Raw genomic sequence first — 25,772 nt, 5'->3', positions numbered from 1 at the left:
ACTTACAATTAGTACACCAACCCAAAAAACCTCCCTCCCCCATTCACACTCATTCACACAAAAGGGTTGTTTCTTTCTGTTATTAATATTCTGGTTCCTACATTATATATCAATATATATCAATACAGTCTGCAAGGGATACAGTCCGTAAGCACACAGGATTGTGCGTGCTGCCGTGGTCCACTAATAGTACTAACCTTTAACAGTTAATATTTTACTCATTTTCATTAATTACTAGTTTCTATGTAACTGTTCTTATATTGTTTTACTTTCTTTTTTATTCAAGAAAATGTTTTTAATTTATTTATTTTATTTTATCTTATTATTATTTTTAAAAAGGACCTTATCTTCACCATACCTGGTTGTCCAAATTAGGCATAATAATGTGTTAATTCCACGACTGTATATATCAGTATCGGTTGATATCGGCATCGGTAATTAAAGAGTTGGACAATATCGGAATATCGGATATCGGCAAAAAGCCATTATCGGACATCCCTAATTGGTTGTATTTTGTGAAAAGAATATTACCACAGAGGATCTTCAATAGTACTAAAATCGTCGTCAATAAAATTAATAACATTTAAAAATGTCATACTTGAATAACATAAAGTTGAAATAAATGATGAAGATAAAGATTGTAAAACAGAATTTGGTTTTATTCTGAATCCAGTGAAACAGATTGGTGGTTTTAGCTGATATAAAGACTTTCAGGTGTTTATATATGTTTATGTTGAAGTATTTGGCAGACGCTTTTATCCAAAGCGACATACATAAAAAATACATATAAAACAATCAGTGTAAACATGATCATTTAAGGAAAGAATGTAATACAAAATATCAATACAAAGTGTCAAGACAGAATAAACTCAGCAACAGAGATACAGTCAATAAGTTATATAGATATCTAATGTATTCATACATTGTTTATGTAGGATATACGCATGTATATATAACCTAATCATATTGTTTCTTCAATTTAAAAAAAGATTACCGTTTTTTTCCCCCTTCTCTGGGATTATATTCCCAGTTTTGATCTGGGACGTCTGGTCACTTATAGCATATAAGAATATTCTATTACTGTTAAGCAAACTATGAATAATAAAACATGTGTCCTTTATCATATCATGAAAAAACCCGTGTGAAAATCAGTGGTATTCAGTGAGGTAAGATGAATTAAATGCGCTGACAGTTCATTGCTCCTGCCAAATGAATTGCACTGAGTGGAGCGGATCACCACTCCAAGATGGCGGCCCCGCGTCTCGTCAGCGCCAGTAGGCAGTAGCGCTCCATGCTGCGTCTACATATAAGATGTCTACGGTATTAGGAACACCAAAGTACGTAATGTTTTTAATGTCTTTAAATGTATTCTCACATTTTTATTCATTGAATCAAAAGTACTGAAATTCCACGACATAGTGAATTTATAAAATTATACACAAAGCAAACTATAATCCGCTACCCAAGAATGTACAACAATTCTTCTTAACAAAAGAGGAGAAATATAATCTTAGAGAAAAATGTAATATTTAAACATTTGTACGCACGTACAACACTTAAGACCTTCAGTATATCAGTATGTGGAATTAAATGATGGAATGGATTAAGCAAAGGAATCAAACAATGTACTAATATGTTCCACTTCAAGAAACTCTTCAAACTTAAAGTGTTTACAAAGTACAAAGAAGAAGATCCATGATAAATATTCTCATTTTATCTCGTCCATCCATTAATTTTCTTGATAATCTTACTCATCTCACTATATGAAATATAATTTACTTCACCAATTATTATGTATTTATTTATTTATTTCTATTGTTATTACTTATGGAGTATATTGTGAATAAATTGACAACAGGAAGTGAACAAAAGTTTTAGCAACTGCTATGTAAAGGAAAAGGGGTAGGATTAAATAAGCTCTGCTTCTTCCTACTCCTTTTCAAACATGTTGTATAGAGAAACTGGAAATGGTGATGCATGAAGTTGTATGCATGCATGTGTGATGTGTCATGTTGTATGCATGCATGTGTCATGTATCATGTTGTATGCATGCATGTGTGATGTATCATGTTGTATGCATGCATGTGTGATGTATCATGTTGTATGCATGTATGTGTGATGTGTCATGTTGTATGCATGCATGTGTGATGTATCATGTTGTATGCATGCATGTGTGATGTATCATGTTGTATGCATGCATGTGTCATGTATCATGTTGTATGCATGCATGTGTGATGTGTCATGTTGTATGCATGCATGTGTGATGCGTCATGTTGTATGCATGCATGTGTGATGTGTCATGTTGTATGCATGCATGTGTGATGTGTCATGTTGTATGCATGCACGTGTGATGTATCATGTTGTATGCATGCATGTGTGATGTATCATGTTGTATGCATGCACGTGTGATGTATCATGTTGTATGCATGCATGTGTGATGTATCATGTTGTATGCATCCACGTGTGATGTATCATGTTGTATGCATGCATGTGTGATGTGTCATGTTGTATGCATGCATGTGTGATGTATCATGTTGTATGCATGCATGTGTGATGTATCATGTTGTACATGTTAAGTTAAAGTACCAATGATAGTCACACACACACTAGGTGTGGCGAAATTATTCTCTGCATTCGACCCATCACCCTTGATCACCCCCTGGGAGGTGAGGGGAGCAATGAGCAGCAGCGGTGGTCGCGCCCGGGAACCATTTTTGGTGATTTGACCCCCAATTCCAACCCTTGTTGCTGAGTGCCAAGCAGGGAGGTAATGGCTCCCATTTGTATAGTCTTTGGTATGACTCGGCCGGGGTTTGAACTCACAACCTACCGATCTCAGGGCGGACACTCTGATTTTTAATCTATTCAGTTATTTAACTTTAAATACCACCTCAGGAACATTGCTAAACTCCGCCCCTTACTCACTCTCCCGTCCACGCCTTTGTCTCCTCCAGGCTAGACTACAGCAACGCACTTCTTGTCGGGATCCCCAGCAAGAAGATCCAGAAGCTGCAATACATACAAAATAGTGCTGCTAGAATCCTGATGAGAGTGCGGAAATATGACCATATCACACCAATTCTCAAATCCCTTCACTGGCTTCCTGTTCCACTCAGGATTGAATACAAAGTCTCCCTACTAACCCACCAGTGCCTCCATGGAAATGCCCCCCTCTACCTCAAAGAACTACTCACCCCCAAATCCTCCGCTCCGGACAGACTAACCTCCTCCAACCTCCGAGGACAAAGCTACGAACAATGGGAGACCGGGCTTTCTGCTCCGCCGCTCCCAGTCTGTAGAACGCTCTCCCTGACCACCTGAGGGCACCACAGACTGTGGATGCTTTTAAAAAAGGCTTAAAAACCCTTCTTTAAAAAAAAAAAAAAAAAAAAAAAGATTTTTTATTTTTTACATAAATGCATACTAGTTCTAGCTCTTTGGCTGTTCTAGTTTTTATTTTTATTTATTTTTTTATTATCTTTTTATTTTTATTTATTTATTTTTTAATACATTGTAGCACTTTGAGGTTGTTTAGTCAATGTAAAGTGCTTTTTACAAATAAAATATATTATTATTATTATTATTATTATTATTAAATAAATAAATAAAAAATATAAAAAAAATTCACATTTTCATAATGGGGTTTTTTTGTAGAATTTTGATGATAAAAACATTTCATTCAGTTTCGGAATAAGGCTGTAACATAACAAAATGTTGAAAGTTGGTATGGTAAAAGTGAAACGCCGTATTGTATATTGTCTATCTAATTGTGTTGGCCCTGTGATGAAGTGGCGACATGTCCAGGGTGTACCCCGCCACAGCCTATCCCACTCAGCTGGGATAGGCTCCAGCACCACCCGCCACCCCGAAAGGGTAAAACGGTAGAAAATGGATGGATGTAAGTTACATTAAACCGGGAAAGTCCAGGTTCTCTGTCACATGTCATTGACCCATCCAAAAAAACCTGCCCCCTCTCTCGATTTGATTGGTTACCTGTGTCAAAGGGGCGGGGACAACGTGGAGGCATTCCAACCAACATAGAGAGCAGGTACTTTTAAGAGAGGGTGAGACCACTGAGAGCCAGACTGAGGTTCAAATCTGATGATCGCTGAGAAAGAGTGCTAGCAGTATTTAAACGCTGGTGAAAAATGGGTGCATCGAAGGGGTTGGTGACTTTAGTCTTGCTGTATATTTGCACACAGGTAAGTCCTTCTAGGTTGGTTCAGTTCATTGCAAAGTGAAATGACTAATGGTGGAACAAAATATATGATATTTGGTTAAGGTTGGTGTATTATTTTGAATTATTTCTGTCTTTTTGTGACACTGACAGGCTGCAGCGCTCACAGGTATGTTTATGTTTGTGCTTTTATTGATTTGTTTCTTCTTTCAACGACAGACAAAATAATAATGTTGCAAATGTTGTTTCACCCCCTCTGTTAAATGCTCGCAGTGTCCGTGTTCGCCACCACGTCCAAAAGTAAGACCCTGCGATGGACCAGGCATCCCGGGGCCGGCTCATACCTGGTCACCGTGCGGGAAAAGTCCTCATCAGCTGTGACCGCTTTTGTCCAATTCGGGGCCAACACCGTGATGGGCACCGTCACCCCTCTGGCCCCCAACACGGTGTATGACTTCACGGTAGAAGCTTTGGATGGTGACCAACTGAGGCTGGATGTGGCAGTTGTGGAGTCGTCAACAGGTGAGTGGTAATTGACATTTAAGAAGTAAATATGTTCTTTTCTAAGATGCATCTTGTTGGTTTGACTCTAATATTTCTACTGTCCTCCTAAATATCAATCAATCAATCAATCAATGTTTACTTATATAGCCCTAAATCACCAATGTCTCAAAAAGACATCCTCGGCTCGGATCCCACATCAGGGCAAGTAAAAAACTCAACCCAATGGGATGACAATGAGAAACCTTGGAGGGGACCGCAGATGTGGTCTAACATAATAGTGTGAGAGTCCAGTCCATAGTGGATCTAACATAATAGTGTGAGAGTCCAGTCCATAGTGGATCTAACATAATAGTGTGAGAGTCCAGTCCATAGTGGATCTAACATTATAGTGTGAGAGTCCAGTCCATAGTGGATCTAACATAATAGTGTGAGAGTCCAGTCCATAGTGGATCTAACATAATAGTGAGAGAGTCCAGTCCATAGTGGATCTAACATAATAGTGTGAGAGTCCAGTCCATAGTGGATCTAACATAATAGTGAGAGTCCAGTCCATAGTGGATCTAACATAATAGTGAGAGTCCAGTCCATAGTGGATCTAACATAATATTGTGAGACTCCAGTCCTTAGTGGATCTAACATAATAGTGAGAGTCCAGTCCATAGTGGATCTAACATAAAATTGTGAGAGTCCAGTCCATAGTGGATCTAACATAATAGTGAGAGTCCAGTCCATAGTGGATCTAACATAATAGTGAGAGTCCAGTCCATAGTGGATCTAACATAATAGTGTGAGAGTCCAGTCCATAGTGGATCTAACATAATAGTGAGAGTCCAGTCCATAGTGGGGCCAGCAGGAGATCATCTTGAGTAGAGACAGGTCAACAGTGCAGAGACGTCCCCAACTGATGCACAGATGAGTGGTCCACCCCGGGTCCCGACTTTGGACAGCTAGCGCCTCATCTGTGGTCACAGAATCTGTGCAGATCAACTGGTCTAAAAGGGGTTCTATTTAAAGGCTAGAGTATACAAATGAGTTTTATGATAGGACTTAAATGCTTAAATATCTTAACTTATGAAGAAACTTAGCCGCTGACAATTAATATGGTATCTCATTTGTACTATTTCAGCACCTCCACTAATGGACCCCATCCAAAAAGTCAAGCCGATGGACAGCGAGACCCTAATAGTGGAGTTTAACTCGGTCACTGGAGCCACTCACTACATCGTACGGGTCCAAAACGCCGATGGTTTTTACAGAGAAGACACGGTTTATTCCTCCCCCGCTGAGATTGCTTCCCTGGCAGCGTACACTGAGTACACGCTGAGCATCATGGCGGGGAATAGTGGAGGCCGCAGCCAGCCATCTCTTCCTGCGACTGGAAAGACAGGTAAATATGTTTGTCACACATTATAAACATTGTATTATTCATTTCATTATTGGCTAATAATCGCATAACTTTCACAGTAACATAAACAGCAATGTACTCGAGCTGTGATTTTACAGTGAATCACAACAAAGTTACGAATAATTGTAATTTTATTGTTAACTCGATGAGGCAATTCCTGAAGGAATTGCATGTGAATGCTCCAAGGCTGAAGTTGAACTGAAACCCTGGAATTTTTTTTTTTTTTAGAATTGTTGAAGTAGCGCACACAATTCCCGAACAGGCTGAATATTTTGAAGTTAAAACAGTTTGAATCAGATGAAAAATGTGGGAATTGTGGAACTTTGAAAAATGTCCCATTGATTTCAATGGGAGTTTTCCAAAAAATGTGGTACTTTCGGGAAAAGCGGGATTTTTTTGGGAAAATTATAAAAAAACGAGAATGGTCTGAAATGAGTTGAAATGGTTGGTGTTGAAATTTTTCAAATCGGTCAAGAAAAGTTGAAGTAGTAACAGAAATGGTATTACGGAATTTTTCCAATTCGAAAAACAACTTTGTTTTTTGTCCTAATTAAGAGGAATGATTTGATGGTAGAACGATTGAAGTGGGTTGAAAAATATGTGGGAGGAGTAGTCGCCAGAAAAAAGGGTGAAAATAAGGCTTTGGAAAACCAGGAATTCTGGAAAATCCTGTAATTGTTTTGAACTTGGAATAAAAGGTAGTTTACATTTCTAGAATGGTGGAATGTGTTGAAGGTGGAATGGTTTGAATGGGTTGAAAAATGTGGAAATGGTGGAAGTTTGAAAAATGGCCATTTCATTGTGAATGGGAAAAATGTCCCGGAAAACTTGGAATTCTGTGAAATCTGGGAATTTTTGGAATTTTTCAAGGGAAAGCCTGCGATTCTCAAATAAGCTGAACAGTTTAAAGTTGGAACGGTTTGAATCGGATGAAAAATGTGGGAATTGTGGATTTTTGAAGAATGTCCCATTGATTTCAATTGGAATTTCCCCCAAAATTTTGGAATTTCTGTAAAAGGTGGATTTTTTTTTTGAAAATGGTAAAAAAAAAAACTTCAATGGTATGAATAAATTGAAACGGTGTTGAAATTTTTCAAATAGGTTGAGAAATGTTGAAGTAGTAACAGAAATGGTATTACGGAATTCCTGGAAAACCGGGAATTTTTCCAATTCGAAAAACAACTTTGTTTTTTTGTCCTAATTAAGAGGAATGATTTGACGGTGGAACGGTTGAAGTGGGTTGAAAAATGTGGGAGGAGTAGTCGCCAGAAAAAAGGGTGGAAATAGGGCTTTGGAAAACCAGGAATTCTGGAAAATCCTGGAATTTTTTGGAACTTGGAAAAAGGGTAGTTTAAATTTATAGAATGGTGGAATAGGTTGAAAGTGGAATGGTTTGAATGGGTTGAAAAATGTGGAAATAGTGGAAGTTTGAAAAAAGGCCAATTTCATTCTGAATGTGAAAAATGTCCCGGAAAACTTGGAATTCTGGGAAATCTGGGAATTTTTGGAATTTTTCAAGGGAAAGACCAGGATTCTCAAATAAGCTGAATAGTTTAAAGTTGGAACGGTTTGAATCGAAAGAAAAATGTGGGAATTGTGGAACTTTGAAGAATGTCTCATTGATTTCAATGGGAATTTCCCAAAAAATGTAGGAATTTCGGGAAAAGCGGGATTCTTATTTGAAAATGGTGAAAAAAACTTCAATGCTATGAATGAGTTGAAATGGTTGGTGTTGACATTTTTCAAATCGGTCGAGAAATGTTGAAGTAGTAACAGAAATGGTATTACGGAATTCCTGGAAAACCAGGAATTTTTCCAATTCGAAAATCAACTTTTTTTTTTGTCCTGGTTAAGAGAAATTATTTGACAGTGAAATGGTTGAAGTGGGTTACAAAATGTGGGAGGAGTAGTCGCCAGAAAAAAGGGTGAAAATAGGGCTTTGGAAAACCAGGAATTCTGGAAAATCCTGCCATTTTTTGGAACTTGGAAAAAAGGTAGTTTAAATTACTAGAATGGTGGAATAGGTTGAAGGTGGAATTGTTTGAATGGGTTGAAAAACGTGGAAATGGTGGAAGTTTGAAAAAAGGCCAATTTCATTCTGAATATGAAAAATATCGCTGAAAACTTGGAATTCTGGGAAATCTGGGAATTTTTGGAATTTGTCAAGGGAAAGACCAGGATTCTCAAATAAGCTGAATAGTTTGAAGCTGGAACGGGTTGAATCGGATGAAAAATGTGGGAATTGTGGAACTTTGAAGAATGTCCCATTGATTGTAGGAATTTCGGGAAAAGCGGGATTCTTTTTTGAAAATGGTAAAAAACAACTTCAATGGTATGAATGAGTTGAAATGGTTGGTGTTGACATTTTTCAAATCGGTCGAGAAATGTTGAAGTAGTAACAGAAATGGTATTACGGAATTCCTGGAAAACCAGGAATTTTTCCAATTCGAAAATCAACTTTTTTTTTTGTCCTGGTTAAGAGAAATTATTTGACAGTGAAATGGTTGAAGTGGGTTGCAAAATGTGGGAGGAGTAGTCGCCAGAAAAAAGGGTGAAAATAGGGCTTTGGAAAACCAGGAATTCTGGAAAATCCTGTAATTTTTTGGAACTTGGAAAAAAGGTATTTTAAATTACTAGAATGGTGGAATAGGTTGAAGGTGGAATGGTTTGAATGGGTTGAAAAACGTGGAAATGGTGGAAGTTTGAAAAATGGCCAATTTCATTCTGAATGGGAAAAATGTCATGGAAAACTTGGAATTCTGGGAAATCTGGGATTTTTTTTTTTCAAGGAAAAGCCAGAGATTCCCGAATAAGATGAATAGTTTGAAGTTGGAACGGTTTGGATTGGATGAAAAATGTGGAAATTGTGGAACTTTGAAGAATGTCCCATTGATTTCAATGGGAATTTCCAAAAAAATGTAGGAATTTCGGGAAAAGCTGGATTTTTTGAAAATGGTAAAAAACTTGAATGGTCTGAATGAGTTGAAATGGTTGGTGTTGACATTTTTCAATTCGATCGAGAAATGTTGACGAAGTAACAGAAATGGTATTACGGAATTTCTGGAAAACCGGGAATTTTTCCAATTCGAAAATCAACTTTGTTTTTTTGTCCTGATTAGGAGGAGTGATTTGACGGTGGAATGGTTGAAGTGGGTTGAAAAATGTGGAAGGAGTAGTCGCCAGAAAAAATGGTGAAAATAGGGCTTTGGAAAACCAGGAATTCTGGAAAATCCTGGAATTTTTTCAAACTTGGAAAAAAAGTTTTCTAGAATGGTGGAATAGGCTGAAGGTGGAATGGTTTGAATAGGTTGAAAAATGTGGAAATGGTGCAAGTTTGAAAAATGGCCAATTTCATTCTGAATGGTAAAAATGTCCCGGAAAACTTGGAATTCTGGGAAATCTGGGAATTTTTTTTAAATTTTAAATTTTAAATGACTAGAATGGTGGAATAGGTTGAAGGTGGAATTGTTTGAATGGGTTGAAAAACATGGAAATGGTGGAGGTTTGAAAAATGGCCAATTTCATTCTGAATGGGAAAAATGTCCCGGAAAACTTGGTATTCTGGGAAATCTGGGATTTTTTTTCAACCTGGAAAAAAAGTAGTTTAAATTATTAGAATGGTGGGATAGGTTGAAGGTGGAATTGTTTGAATGAGTTGAAACACATGGAAATGGTGGAAGTTTGAAAAATGGCCAATTCATTCTGAATGGGAAAAATGTCTTGGAAAACTTGGAATTCTGGGAAATCTGGGAATTTTTTTCAACCTGGAAAAAAAGTAGTTTAAATTATTAGAATGGTGGGATAGGTTGAAGGTGGAATTGTTTGAATGAGTTGAAACACATGGAAATGGTGGAAGTTTGAAAAATGGACAATTCATTCTGAATGGGAAAAATGTCTTGGAAAACTTGGAATTCTGGGAAATCTGGGAATTTTTTTTAACTTGGAAAAAAGGTAGTGTACATTTCTACAATGGTGGAATGTGTTGAAGGTGGAATGGTTTGAATAGGTTGAAAAACATAGAAATGGTGGAAGTTTGAAAAATGGCCAATTTCATTCTGAATGGTAAAAATGTCCCGGAAAACTTGGAATTCTGGGAAATCTGGGAATTTTTTGAACTTGGAGAAAGTTAATTTAGATTACTGGAATGGTTGAATAGGTCGAAGGTGGAATTGTTTGAATGGGTTGAAAAACATGGAAATGGTGGAAGTTTGAAAAATGGCCAATTTCATTCTGAATGGGAAAAATGTCCTGGAAAAGTTGGAATTCTGGGAAATCTGGTAATTTTTTTTAACTTGGAAAAAATGTAGTTTACATTTCTAGAATGGTTGAATAGGTTGAAGGTGGAATGGTTTGAATAGATGGAAAAACATAGAAATGGTGGAAGTTTGAAAAATGGCCAATTTCATTCTGAATGGGAAAAATGTCATGGACAACTTGGAATTCTGGGAAATCTGGGAATTTTTAGAATTTGTGTATGGAAAGCACGCGATTCCCGAATAAGCTGAACAGTTTGAAGTTGGAACGGTTTGAATCGGATGAAAAATGTGGAAGGTAGAGCGCGCCAAAATCTGGAGAAGAAGAAGAAGAATAAATAGATGAATTTTGGTGTAGAAAACCATGCATATAAGGCTCTTGTTTGAACAACATACTGTACTAGAGTGTGTAACAAGAGTTTGAACAACATACTGTACTAGAGTGTGTTACAAGAGTTTGAACAACATACTGTACTAGAGTGTGTAACAAGAGTTTGAACAACATACTGTACTAGAGTGTGTAACAAGAGTTCGAACAACATACTGTACAAGAGTGTGTAACAAGAGTTTGAACAACATACTGTACTAGAGTGTGTAACAAGAGTTTGAACAACATACTGTACAAGAGTGTGTAACAAGAGTTTGAACAACATACTGTACTAGAGTGTGTAACAAGAGTTTGAACAACATACTGTACTAGAGTGTGTAACAAGAGTTTGAACAACATACTGTACTAGAGTGTGTAACAAGAGTTTGAACAACATACTGTACAAGAGTGTGTAACAAGAGTTTGAACAACATACTGTACTAGAGTGTGTAACAAGAGTTTGAACAACATACTGTACTAGAGTGTGTAACAAGAGTTCGAACAACATACTGTACTAGAGTGTGTAACAAGAGTTTGAACAACATACTGTACTAGAGTGTGTAACAAGAGTGTGAACAACATACTGTACAAGAGTGTGTAACAAGAGTTTGAACAACATACTGTACAAGAGTGTGTAACAAGAGTTTGAACAACATACTGTACTAGAGTGTGTAACAAGAGTTTGAACAACATACTGTACAAGAGTGTGTAACAAGAGTTTGAACAACATACTGTACTAGAGTGTGTAACAAGAGTTTGAACAACATACTGTACTAGAGTGTGTAACAAGAGTTTGAACAACATACTGTACTAGAGTGTGTTACGTAGTCAACAGAAACCCTTAAGAGACAACCCAGTTTGAATTTACAGGGATTTGACGCAATATTGGAGAGCACAATGATTACAGTATTTTACTGTGTTAATTACTGTAAAATATAAGGGTATAATCACTTGTTGACAGTCATTAGTTGCAATGTTACAGTACATTTTGATGATAGTATTTTACTGTTAAACATTATGATAAAGCCCGGGTACATTTTTAAAGTGCCTGTGCGATTTGCACATGAAAAAGGTTCATTTAAACGTCCAGTAAAAAGAGAATTCCACATTTGGGTCACATCCCACTCTGATCCCAGTGGAAGTCATCTGATCATCCTTATTGTCTCGTAGTCATGTTGTTGTGTACAGTAACAGACTCCAGGTTTTCATTGTACGAGATTTATACCCACAGCCCCCCGAGGGCTTGTCCCGTATCGGTTGTAACTTTACCAGGAACCTCTATGTGAAACACAAAGAGTTGACCTCATCCTAAGCACATACTGTATCTATCATCTCAGGTGTGAGGTGTCTATCATCTGACCTACAGTATTACCCAGGAATATAATCCAGCCTCTTTTTTTGCCGCAGTACTGAAAGTATGATGATTTTAAACTACATTTAAAAACACTTCATTGTGGTCTAATACATATTGGATAGGATTTGGTGCAAATTTTGCATGAATCTTGCTCCACAGTCACTTTTATAACCCGTTTTTTGAGTCTGTTTGCAAGACGTTCGATTCTGGAGGTGTTCCCGGTATTGCAAATGAAAGCACGGCCCACCTTTTCCAAAAGTAACATGATTTATATTCTGAAAATGTATATATACACTACCGTTCAAAAGTTTGGGGTCACATGTAAATGTCCTTATTTTTGAAGGAAAAGCACTGTACTTTTCAATGAAGATAACTTTAAACTAGTCTTAACTTTAAAGAAATACACTCTATACATTGCTAATGTGGTAAATGACTATTCTAGCTGCAAATGTCTGGTTTTTGGTGCAATATCTACATAGGTCCATTTCCAGCAACTATCACTCCAGTGTTCTAATGGTACAATGTGTTTGCTCATTGGCTCAGAAGGCTAATTGATGATTAGAAAACCCTTGTGCAATCATGTTCACACATCTGAAAACAGTTTAGCTCGTTACAGAAGCTACAAAACTGACCTTCCTTTGAGCAGATTGAGTTTCTGGAGCATCACATTTGTGGGGTCAGTTAAACGCTCAAAATGGCCAGAAAAAGAGAACTTTCATCTGAAACTCGACAGTCCATTCTTGTTCTTAGAAATGAAGGCTATTCCACAAAATTGTTTGGGTGACCCCAAACTTTTGAACGGTAGTGTATATATATATATACAGTCGTGGTAACACTTTTAGAAAACATAATGTCATGGCTGTCTTGAGTTTCCAATCATTTCTACAACCGTGATACTTTAATACATTTGCAAAATTGCAAAAAAAACCAAACACCTTTTCACATTGCCATAATGGGGTATGGTGTGTACAATTTTGAGGATAGGACTGTAACATAACAAAATGTGGGGAAAAGTCAAGCGCTGAGAGTACTTTCCGGATGTACTGATTTGGATTAAAATAGTGTTAAGTTGACTAAAGGGTGTTATTTCATGTCTAGAGGCTTTTCACAATGTTGAAAAATGTATTTAGAAGACAGTGGCGTGCGGTGAGGTTCATGGCTGGTGAGGCACTGACTTCATCACAGTCAGATTTACAAACATATGAACCCTAAAGAGTATCTTATTCACCATTTGATTGGCAGCAGTTAACGGGTTATGTTTAAAAGCTCATACCAGCATTCTTCCTTGCTTGGCACTCAGCATCAAGGGTTGGAATTGGGGGTTAAATCACTAAAAATTATTCCTGGGCGCGGCGCCGCTGCTGCCCACTGCTCCCCTCACCTCCCAGGGGGTGAGCAAGGGGATGGGTCAAATGCAGAGGACAAATTTCACCACACCTAGTGTGTGTGTGACAATCATTGGTACTTTAACTTAACTTTAACTTTACACATACAAACTGTAGCACACAAAAAAGCATTTTTAATTAAAAACACGTTATTATGGTCTTACCTTTACTTATAAATGAAGTCCATGCCCCGCTGGATTAATGCACCCCCTAACGGGAGTGTTATATCAACTAAAGCCCACACTTAAACTTTCCACGTGCAAGATTGAATCTATTTAAAAAAGTTATTTAATAAGAAGCCAAAAAGTGCAAAAACAACAATGTTGGTGTTGGAGGAGTTGTGAATGAATGAAATATGAAATCCGTGCTGCAGTCTGCAGGTGTACCTAATGTTGTGGCCCCGCGGTCACTCACAACTCCTCCAACACGAACATTATTGTTTTTGCACTTTTTGGCTTCTTATTAAATAACTTTTTTAAATAGTGTAACCGAGGGTTTATAAATGTCGCATATACTGTATGAAACTACAAAATAATAAACACGGAGGCTCCAGTTTACACGAGGACCAACTTTATTTATCGCTAACTGAAAGACTGAGGCCATATATGGAGTTCCTGTACGGCGGATTGTATACAGTACATTAGTCAAACATATCTGTCAGGTTCAAACACTGATGACATCTATTAAACAGTGTGGAGAATGCATATATGTTTAAGAGTTCTCTCTTTATTCATAGTCATGTTTAAAGCAGCTAGTGTTTTTCCATTTGTACTCATTTTATGTCTGCAAGTAAACTGTGCGTGTTACCTTGAAGGCTTGCAATGTAGGAGTTGGAGTACTCCCTTATATCTTATCTGTAGTAGAACAATGAGCCTGTATTCCTTTCCGGAGAGGGTGGGGGCTGTTTGCGTATTCAAGAAGTTGTCTCTTCCTGTTTGAATGTTAGACCATCCCATACTTGCCAACCTTGAGACCTCCAATATCGGGAGGTGGGGGGTCGGGGGTTGAGTGGGGGTGGTTGGGGGCAGGGGGCGTGGTTGGGGGAGTGGTTATTTACAGCTAGAATTCACCAACTCGAGTATTTCATATATATTTCATATATATATATATATATATATATATATATATATATATATATATATATATATATATATATATATATATATATATATATATATATATATATATATGTATATATATATATATATATATGTATGAAATACTTGACTTTCAGTGAATTCTAGCTATATATGTATTTTATTTACATAGAAAAAAATAAAAAATACTTGAATTTCAGTGTTCCGGTGGCTATCCATTAGATGGCAGTATTGTCCTGTTTAACTTCTCCGTTCATGATGAGTATACCATTTCGGCCGCCATGTCTGTAATTTCCTCGTTCTTCTGCTTCGTCTCCTTGTTGTGTACGCAGTTGTGCACTCTATAAAAGCCCTAGATGTTATGACGTCTTTGGGCAGGCAAGCTGTTTATATTGTGGGAAAGCGGACGTGAGAACAGGCTGTCCCCACTCAGTCTCAGGTCCGCATTGAACTGGAGGGGGCGTGGCCTCCAGCTCCGGTTGAATACCGGGAGTTTGTCGGGAGAAAGTCTCTGCCGGGAGGCTGTCGGGAGAGGCGCTGAATACCGGGATTCTCCCGCTAAAAACGGGAGGGTTGGCAAGTATGGACCATCCTGAGATGACGGTATGACTGTATTGATGTGGGCTGGTCTCCTGAAGCTTCAGTAAAACATGATAATATTCCTATTCTGTCTTGATGGTCCTTTTTACTCTGCATATATGTCATCTAAAGAACTTGGGATTGACCAGTGACTTTACTTCCCTGGGAGGGAAGTCTGGTCAGACGCAACAACAGACAAGAAGCAAGGAATCATGCAGAGACAGAGTTAAATTTAGCTCAATGAGGAGAGACGTTTTGGCCTGTACTCTAGTTACAGATCCAAACTACGCTCTAAAATCCTGCCCACGTGCTCCACTATTTATTTGGGAGGTCCCTGGTTACATCATCTCAGCAGCCCCAGTTAGACACAATATATGACTATTCATGAAATGCAAATGTCCTGACACTCGTGATATCGCCCTGTCTCTGCTCTGTCTGTGTCACGGCACTCGATGTTCTGGACACAAACACTGATACGAGACGATGTCCCTTTGCACAGATAGAAAAGTACAACTTCAGCACAATTGATGATAACTATAGCAACGGCCCTTAAGCATAAGAGTTGTGTGATAACTTACACGTCATTATTCTAACAATATCACCTCATATTCTATCAAACTTGTTTCCATCTTCCACAGTTTTGCCGCCTCTTCAGCTCTCTGCCTCGTCTCCCAGTAACGACAGTATCGTGGTATCCTGGGACCTGGTCGACGATGCTGTCCAGTACACCTTGAGCGTGTACGAGGTCGGCTCCAACAACACTGTAACTCAGAACACCACCAGCACGGATCTGACAATCTCGGGACTGGACGCTGGCTCTCTCTACATGATCATGGGCTATGGTTGGGACCCTGAACAGAGGAAGGGAGAGGGGAGTTACTACATCAACCAAACGACACGTAAGAATGCACATTTCTGTTTGGTTTCTCTAGGAGAGATACAGTACAGCAGGGGTATACCACTGGTGGCCCGCGGGCCAAATCACCATACGGGCCTGGGTTCAGTTCAGAAACTTCCGACACAAGCATTTTGGCAGCAAGTTCACAAAACACTCGAAGTGTAACTGTTGAACCGTGCAATATATCCCAAATGGCTTCTTGATAAGTACAATAATACTGGACTGTGAAACAGAATAATGTACAATAACCTGTCACCTTACACCTCTGTCACTTTATATATATCCATCCATCCATTTTGTACCGCTTATTCCCTTCGGGGTCGCGGGGGGGCGCTGGAGCCTATCTCAGCTACAATATATATATATACACTACCGTTCAAAAGTTTGGGGTCACCCAAACAATTTTGTGGAATAGCCTTCATTTCTAAGAACAAGAATAGACTGTCGAGTTTCAGATGAAAGTTCTCTTTTTCTGGCCATTTTGAGCGTTTAATGGACCCCACAAATGTGATGCTCCAGAAACTCAATCTGCTCAAAGGAAGGTCAGTTTTCTAGCTTCTGTAACGAGCTAAACTGTTTTCAGATGTGTGAACATGATTGCACAAGGGTTTTCTAATCATCAATTAGCCTTCTGAGCCACTGAGCAAACACATTGTACCATTAGAACACTGGAGTGATAGTTGCTGGAAATGGGCCTCTATACACCTATGTAGATATTGCACCAAAAAGCAGACATTTGCAGCTAGAATAGTCATTTACCACATTAGCAATGTATAGAGTGTATTTCTTTAAAGTTAAGACTAGTTTAAAGTTATCTTCATTGAAAAGTACAGTGCTTTTCCTTAAAAAAATTGAAAAAATAAAAAAATAAAATATATATATATATATATATGTATATATGTATATACAGTATATATATATATATATATATATATATATATATATATATATATATATATATATATATATATATATATATATATATATATATATTAGGGATGTTCGATAATGGCTTTTTGCCGATATCCGATATGCCGATATTGTCCAACTCTTTAATTACCGATACCGATATCAACCGATATATACAGTCGTGGAATTAACACATTATTATGCCTAATTTGGACAACCAGGTATGGTGAAGATAAGGTACTTTTTTAAAAAATGAATCAAATATAATAAGATAAATAAATTAAAAACATTTTCTTGAATAAAAAAGAAAGTAAAACAATATAAAAACAGTTACATAGAAACAAGTAATTAATGAAAATTTGTAAAATTAACTGTTAAAGGTTAGTATTATTAGTGGACCAGCAGCACGCACAATCATGTGTGCTTACGGACTGTATCCCTTGCAGACTGTATTGATATATATTGATATATAATGTGGGAAGCAGAATATTAATAACAGAAAGGAACAACCCTTTTGTGTGAATGAGTGTAAATGGGGGAGGGAGGGTTTTTGGGTTGGTGCACTAATTGTAAGTGTATCTTGTGTTTTTTATGTTGATTTAATTTTTTAAAAAAAACAAAAAAAAAAACAACCCGATACTGATAATAAAAAAAACGATACCGATAATTTCCGATATTACACTTTAACGCATTTATCGGCCGATAATATTGGCAGACCGATATTATCGGACATCTCTAATATATATATATATATATATATATATATATATATATATATATATATATATATATATATATATATATATATATATATATATATATATATATATATATATATATATATATATATATATATATATATATATATATATATATATATATATATGTATGTGTATGTATGTGTATGTATATATATGTATATGTATATGTATGTATATATATATGTATATATATATATATATATATATATATATGTATATATATATATATATGTATATATATATATATATATATATATATATGTATATATGTGTATGTATGTGTGAATGTATATATATATATATGTATGTATATATATGTATATGTGTATATGTGTATGTATGTATATGTATATGTACTGTATGTATATATGTGTATATATGTGTATATATATGTATGTATATATGCATATATATATATATATATATATATATATATATATATGTATGTGTGTATATATGTATATATATGTGTGTATGTATATATATATATATATATATGTATATATATATGTGTATATATATGTATATGTATATATGTGTATATATATGTGTATGTATTTGTATGTATGTGTATATATGTATGTGTATGTGTATATGTATATACCTGTATATGCATATGTATAGATATATCCATGTGTGTAGATATATACATATATATAGATATATATATATTTTTTTAAAATCTTTTTTACTATTTATATTACCATATTATTGTGTATGCACCTTAGGGGATCTGCTTCAATTTCATTGTTCTTTGAACCTGTTCACTTTAATAATAACAATAAAACTCTATTCTATTCTATTCTATTCTATCCTAACTCTGACAAAATCAAAAGACCAAAATCAAATGTCTACTGTAGAGGACGCAGACTCTCTGGAATAAACAACATAATAGTGAAAGAAGAAGCCTGGCCCCCCGGTCCTTAGCTTTTTGGCTCCCAAAACAATTTAGTTGAATAGTCTGATTCAAACTTGGGTTTAATTATAGGCATGATAATACTTTCTACACGTACACTATATACACTTTATTATTGTTGGATACCCATGTTTGTATTGACAGGGCCTCCAATGCCTGTTTCCATCAACGTCTCCGTGGTGATGGCTGATGACTTGGCTGGACTGTCCGTCTCCTGGGAATTGGATCAGCTGGTTTACGGGCACATTGAGTACCACGTGATCAGTGATCAGAACCCTACATGTAACTCCACATCAAGCCTCTGCATCCTCTCACCGGTGGGTTGTGGAGAGATGCACACCATCCAGGTGACGGCCTCCAATGAGGCTGGGCCCGGTCATCCATCCATGCCATTTGACTTCATCACCTGTGAGTATGACAACTTGAACTCGCCATGATGTCAGACATTTGTGGTGATTCTCAGTTATTTTCTGTCATGCTCTCCAGGGGACAGGCATGTATTTAGCACACAGTACTAACAATAATACAGTGATAATAATACTAATACCTCAACATACAAGCATAATTGATACTCACATATGAACTTGAAGTGCCATCCCATGGAATTGTCCAAAATGTTTTGGTATCCTGGAGCATTCAAAGTTCCTTTCACTGGAACTAAGGGGCCAAGCCCAACTCCTGGAAAAACAACCCCACACCATAATTCCTCCTCCACCAAATTCCACACTCATCACAATGCAGTCTGAAATGTATCGTTTTGTATATGAATCTACACCTAACATCCACTGTAATGATGTCAAGTACAGGCACGTATCTAGTTGATACTACTATAATTACGTCATCGACATCGTCTTTCGTTTTTTAAAATGTATATTATTTTTTATAAACTAAGGAAATATGTCCCTGGACACACGAGGACTTTGAATACGACCAATGTATGATCCTGTAACGACTTGGCATCGGATTGATACCCAAATGTGTGGTATCATCCAAAACTAATGTAAAGTATCAAACAAGAGAAGAATAAGTGATTATTACATTTTAACAGAAGTGTAGATAGAACATGTTAAAAGAGAAAGTAAGCAGATATTAACAGTAAATGAACAAGTAGATTAATAATTCATTTTCTACCACTTGTCCTTAATAATGTGTACAAAATAATAGGTGTATAAATGACACAATATGTTACTGCATATGTCAGCAGACTAATTAGGAGTCTTTGTTTGTTTACTTACTACTAAAAGACAAGTTGTCTAGTATGTTCACTATTTTATTTAAGGACTAAATTGCAATAATAAACATATGTTTAATGTACCCTAAGATTTTTTTGTTAAAATAAAGCCAATAATGCAATTTTTTTTGTGGTCCCCTTTATTTAGAAAAGTACCGAAAAGTACGGAAATAATTTTAGTACCGGTACGAAAATATTGGTATCGTTACAACATTAATCTGCAATGAGATAAAACCCATGGTTCCTGTCAGGTTCAAACACTGATGACATCTATTAAACAAGACAAGAGGCAAAGAATTAAACGGAGACAGAATTCAATTTGGACTCAATATTGAGGAGAGTCGTCTGTACACTGTACCCTTGAACAGCATCTCAGAAGATTGCACGCCTCCTTTTTATTTTGAACCCTCCCCGACCACATGGCCACTGCTGTTTCCAAAGGACAAAGGTCGCAAAAAGTTCCCAGAAAAGGTTGTAAACAATTCACAGAAAAGGTCAGTTCAAAAAGAGTTTGTAAAATAGTTCAAAAAGAGGTTCGTAAAATAGTTCAAAAAGACGTTCGTAAACAAGTTCAAAAAGGAGGTTCAAAAAGAGGTCGTCTGGAAATTGGGCAGATTCTGTCTTCTCTCCGCTTTGAAGTCCTTGGGTTAGAACAACATCTTTCTGTTGATTACCATACATGAAAGAACACAGGAACACCTTCATCTTGCTTCCCCCCCTACACAGTGGAGTTTTACGAGCCTTACTCTTGGTAGGTTTCAAAGACAGCTTCTGTCTTCTCACCAGAAGTTTTTGTGATAATTTAGAAACAATTATTCTAACAGTTCCTATGGTTGAAAACTCTCCTTGTTGTCGTCTGTCTCTGTCAGTTCCCTGCCCACCTGAATCCTTAGCTATGGACGAGCCGGTGGAAGCAAACTGCACTCTGTCTTGGGATACGGCACCTTACGCCGACAGCTACATGGCATACATAAAGAGAGGTGACGGCACGGAGGAGACGTGCAACACCACCAGCAACAACTGCACATACCACTGCCAATGTGGCTACACACACCTGGTGTCGGTCTTCGCCTTCAACGACGCCGGCTCCAGTCCTCAAGGACCGGTTATCAACTACACCACAGGTAAGTCTGAGCGCGGGCATCCCCAGCCCGGTGTGTGTCAACCTGTTTGACGTCTGTGTCGGTCAGTGCCGTGTTGTCCGGAGGGTGTGGCCGTCACCCTGGTGAGCACGGAGACTCTGGAGATCACATGGGCGCCGTCACAGGGGGCGGAGCTGTATGAGACCCGGGCAGCGGACGGTTCAGAGGTCATCCTCTGCAATGACACGGCGCCGGTCTGCGCCCTTTCGGACCTGGGTTGTGACAGTCCCTACAGTGTGGTGGTGAGCCCCTGCAATGATGTCAGCGGGTGTAATCGTGCATGCGGCGCTCACACCAGAGACACAGGTAAAGCACGCACTCTTTGATGTTCATCTTGGCTATCGAAAGCAATTTTAATAGTTGATGTTTTTGTCGGGTTAATTATAGGGTTGCGCAATATTGAAAATATAAATGGTACATACAGTCGTGGTCAAAAGTGTACATACACTTGTAAAGAACATCATGTCATGGCTGTCTTGAGTTTCCAATCATTTCTACAACTCTTACCTTTTTGTGATAGAGTGATTGGAGCACATACTTGTTGGTCACAAAAAACATGTTTTTTGGTGTTTATTGCATTTTAACAGAAGTGTACAACAGAAAGTAACCAGCTAGTAACAGTAAATTAGCAAGTAGCCTATTCATAGTTTTGAGAAAATGATACGTTTGGAAATGACGCAATATGCTACTGCGTATGTCAGCAGCCTAATTCGGAGCCTTTGTAACCCATTTTGAAATGGTTCTATTATTATTTATATGCCAAAAAATATATCATGATATACAGTATATTTGTTACGGTACAGGGTGTCAGGTTCAAACACTGATGACATCTATTAAACAAGACAAGAAGCAATGAATTCAATAGAGACAGAATTCAACTGAGCTCAATTGAGGAGAAACGCGTAGACACTGTACCCTTGTATAGTGTCGTCCCACGCTCTGACGAAAGATTGTACGCCTCCTCTTTTATTTGGACTTTCCCCCATTACATGGCAACAGCTGTTTCTAAGGGAGGGAGGGTCGTAAACAGCCATCGCCTTTTATTAAAAACAGTTCAAAGAAAAGGTCGTAAACAGCCGTTGCCCTCGGTCACGAAACAGTTCAAAGAAAAGGTGCCTGGAGTGGGGTCAGGCCCCGCCTCCTCTCCGCTTTGTAGATCTCGGGTCAAGACAAAATCTTCCTGTGGATTACAATACATCAAAGAAACCGACACCCTCATGTCGCTCCCCATCCTACACAGTGGAGTTTTACAAGCCTTTTGATTGGTAAGATCAAAGACAGCTTTTGTCTGCTCGCCGGGAACTCATTGAAACACAAAGTTATGTGATAACTTAAATACAATTATTCTGACACAGGGAGAAGGCAGGGACATAGTTTAAGTTATATTTGTTATATTTACAAAAGTATGGAGTGTGAAACTAATCCAAAATGTTTACGGTGTGCGACTATGTGTCGCGATTATCTGATGAGTGTTACCGGAAGTGTTGAAGTCCAAGGGGGAAAGGCAAGTTCGGAGGTCCGTGGGCAGGCCTGAGGTCAAGGGCAGGGGCGAGGCGTCAGAGTCCGTGTCCAGGCGGGAGGTTCGAGATCCAAGAGGCAGCCCGGGAACCAGAGGGAATGGGGTGGAGACGAGACACGCGGCTCGTGACGCGGGAACGGAGGAATGCTGCTGGAAGACGACACGGGACACCAGACAAATGAACACTGTCACATATGCATGTACAGTAGATGGCAGTATTGCCCTGTTTAAGAGTGTCACAACATTGCTGTTTACGGCAGACGAACTGCTTTACGGTAGACAAAAACGTGACTGCGTTTGTTGTGTGTTGTTACCGCGCTGGGAGGACGTTAATGAAAACTGCCTAACAATAAACCCACATAAGAAACCAAGAACTTGCCCTCAATCATTCTACATGGTGTCAGAAGTGGTCCTTGAGTCACGAAGATCAATTTAAGACGGAAATAGACGACACGGCGAAGTGGAATCCCCCAGCGAGTTTTGCCTTTGACAAGCCGACGGAATGGCTAGACTGGAGACAGCGCTTTGAGCGATACAGACTAGCGACGAAACTCAACAATGAGGATGGAAACGTGAACGGAGGGAGGGGGAGAAACACAGAGAGAGAGCGTGCGCATAGAGCAACAGATATTCGTACTTACTGTACTGGAACAGGTAGCTACGTTCTGGCCCGGAACGCAGGTTTGCACGGGCTTAAGGAGCCCAGGGAGCTCATCAGCTTGGAGGTGCGCATTGGAATGCGCCCGGGCCGTGACCATATTGTGATCAAAAAGGCAACAATATGTATCTTGATATAGATTTTAAGCCATACCAAGTTAATTAATGTCCTGAATCGTTATTAGAGCAGGGGTCACCAACGTGGTGCCCGCGGGCACCAGGTAGCCCGTAAGGACCAGATGAGTAGCCCGCTGGCCTGTTCTAAAAATAGCTCAAATAGCAGCACTTACCAGTGAGCTGCCTCTATTTTTTAAATTGTATTTATTTACTAGCAAGCTGGTCTCGCTTTGCCCGACATTTTTAATTCTAAGAGAGACAAAACTCAAATAGAATTTCAAAATCCAAGAAAATATTTTAAAGACTTGGTCTTCACTTGTTTAAATAAATTCCTTATTTTTCTTACTTTGCCTCTTATAACTTTCAGAAAGACAATTTTAGAGAAAAAATACAACCTTAAAAATGATTTTAGGATTTTTAAACACATATACCTTTTTACCTTTTAAATTCCTTCCTCTTCTTTCCTGACAATTTAAATCAATGTTCAAGTACATTTATTTTTTTTATTGTAAATAATAATAAATCAATTTTAATTTAATTCTTCATTTTAGCTTCTGTTTTTTCAATGAAGAATATTTGTGAAATATTTTTTCAAACTTATTATGATTAAAATTCAAAACAATTATTCTGGCAAATCTAGAAAATCTGTAGAATCAAATTTAAATCTTATTTCAAAGTCTTTTGAATTTCTTTTAAAATTTTTGTTCTGGAAAATCTAGAAGAAATAATGATTTGTCTTTGTTAGAAATATAGCTTGGTCCAATTTGTTATATATTCTAACAAAGTGCATATTGGATTTTAACCTATTTAAAACATGTCATCAAAATTCTAAAATTAATCTTAATCAGGAAAAATTACTAATGATGTTCCATAAATTGTTTTTTAAATTTTTTCAAAAAGATTCGAATTAGCTAGTTTTTCTCCTCTTTTTTTCGGTTGAATTTTGAATTTTAAAGAGTCGAAATTGAAGATAAACTATGTTTCAAAATGTAGTTGTCATTTTTTTCGTGTTTTCTCCTCTTTTAAACCATTCATTTAAGTGTAAATATCATTAATTATTAATAATAACATAGAGTTAAAGATAAATTGAGCAAATTGACTATTTCTGGCAATTTATTTAAGTGAGTATCAAACTGGTAGCCCTTCGCATTAATCAGTACCCAAGAAGTAGCTCTTGGTTTCAAAAAGGTTGGTGACCCCTGTATTAGAGTTATCAAAAAGGTCCTAGTCTTGAACAATAGGCTGCATGCTATTATTATTTATATGCCAAAAAATACATCATGATATACAGTATATTTGTTACGGTACAGGGAGAAGAAGGCGGCACAAAATGCAGGGACGTAGTTTTAGCTCTATTTATTATATTTACAAAAGCATGGAGTGTGAAACTAATCCAAAATGTGTATGGTGTGCGACTATGTGTAGCGATTATCTGATGAGTGTTACTGGAAGTGTTGAAGTCCAAATGGGGCAAGGCGAGCTCGGAGGTCCGTGGGCAGGCCTGAGGTCAAGGGCAGGGGCGAGGCGTCAGAGTCCGTGTCCAGGCGGGAGGTTCGAGATCCAAGAGGCGGCCAGGTAACCAGAGGGAATGGGGGGGAGACGGGACATGCAGCTTGTGACGCGGGAACGGAGGAATGCTACTGGAAGACGACACAGGACACGAGACAAATGAACACAGAGGGGGAGAAACACAGAGAGAGAGAGCGTGCATAGAGCAGAGATATTCGTACTTACTGTACTGGAACAGGTAGCTACGTTCTGGCCCGGAACGCAGAAGAATGTGCATTGGAATGCGCCCAGGCCGTGACAATATTGTGATCAAAAAGGCAACAATATGTAACTTGATATAGATTTTAAGCCATAGTGTCCATCCTAAGTTAATTAATGTCCTGAATAGTTATTATTAGAGTTATCAAAAAGGTCCTAGTCTTGACCAGTAGGCTGCATGCTATCTATTGTGTTTATGTTGTTGGAAAGTCTGCTTTACTTTGTATGTTTCTTCAGTGTTTTGGTAAAAACATGCCGTTTTGATGATGATAACGTGGAACACACATCAGACTCTAATTGTGCTTATTTGAATGCAAACTATTTGACTGTTTCCTTTCTGTATGTGTCACGGTCAGCTCCCTGCATGCCCACCAACATGCAGCTCAATCAGAAAAACTCTTCCTGTGTCACGGTGAGCTGGACGGAAAACAACCGTGCCGCCACTTCCAGTGTGAGCGCTGTGGGAGTGGAAGGCACGCACACCTGCATCTCCAGTGGAAGCAGCTGTGACCTCACAGGTCTTCCTTGTGGCTCCATCTATGACGTCACCGCCGTAGCGACCAGCGCTGCCGGACAGAGTTTACCCAGCTACTCGGAAACGTTAGAAACAGGTGATTTGAATACACAACTGAAAATACCCTAATAGTGTATGTAATGAGTGTACAGTTGTGGTCAAAAGTGTACATACACTTGTAAAGAACATCATGTCATGGCTGTCTTGAGTTTACAATCAT

At 37.9% G+C, this 25,772-nt stretch overlaps 1 protein-coding gene across 2 annotated transcripts in view; it reads left to right on the top strand.

Moving 5' to 3' along the window:
* The window catches only part of LOC133634954 (fibronectin type III domain-containing protein 7-like), a 35,876-nt gene that overhangs the window by 355 nt on the left and 9,749 nt on the right, over nt 1–25,772 (top strand). Inside the window, exons 1-9 of one of the 2 annotated variants that reach the window (XM_062027618.1) lie at nt 4,090–4,202; nt 4,331–4,346; nt 4,451–4,699; nt 5,808–6,068; nt 15,760–16,020; nt 18,750–19,013; nt 20,706–20,960; nt 21,027–21,284; nt 25,395–25,649. In XM_062027618.1, coding sequence (XP_061883602.1) covers nt 4,149–4,202; nt 4,331–4,346; nt 4,451–4,699; nt 5,808–6,068; nt 15,760–16,020; nt 18,750–19,013; nt 20,706–20,960; nt 21,027–21,284; nt 25,395–25,649 — 1,873 coding nt within the window. In that variant the 5' untranslated portion in view covers nt 4,090–4,148. Of the gene's footprint in view, nt 1–4,089; nt 4,203–4,330; nt 4,347–4,450; nt 4,700–5,807; nt 6,069–15,759; nt 16,021–18,749; nt 19,014–20,705; nt 20,961–21,026; nt 21,285–25,394; nt 25,650–25,772 lie in introns of those variants that run through there. The other variant, XM_062027619.1, reaches the window with a different exon arrangement.

Source organism: Entelurus aequoreus, linkage group LG19 (genome assembly GCF_033978785.1).
Source record: "Entelurus aequoreus isolate RoL-2023_Sb linkage group LG19, RoL_Eaeq_v1.1, whole genome shotgun sequence".
Taxonomy (NCBI): Eukaryota; Metazoa; Chordata; class Actinopteri; order Syngnathiformes; family Syngnathidae; genus Entelurus; species Entelurus aequoreus.
The sequence above is the reverse complement of the archived record's forward strand: the minus strand, read 5'-3'. Positions and strand labels throughout refer to the sequence as shown.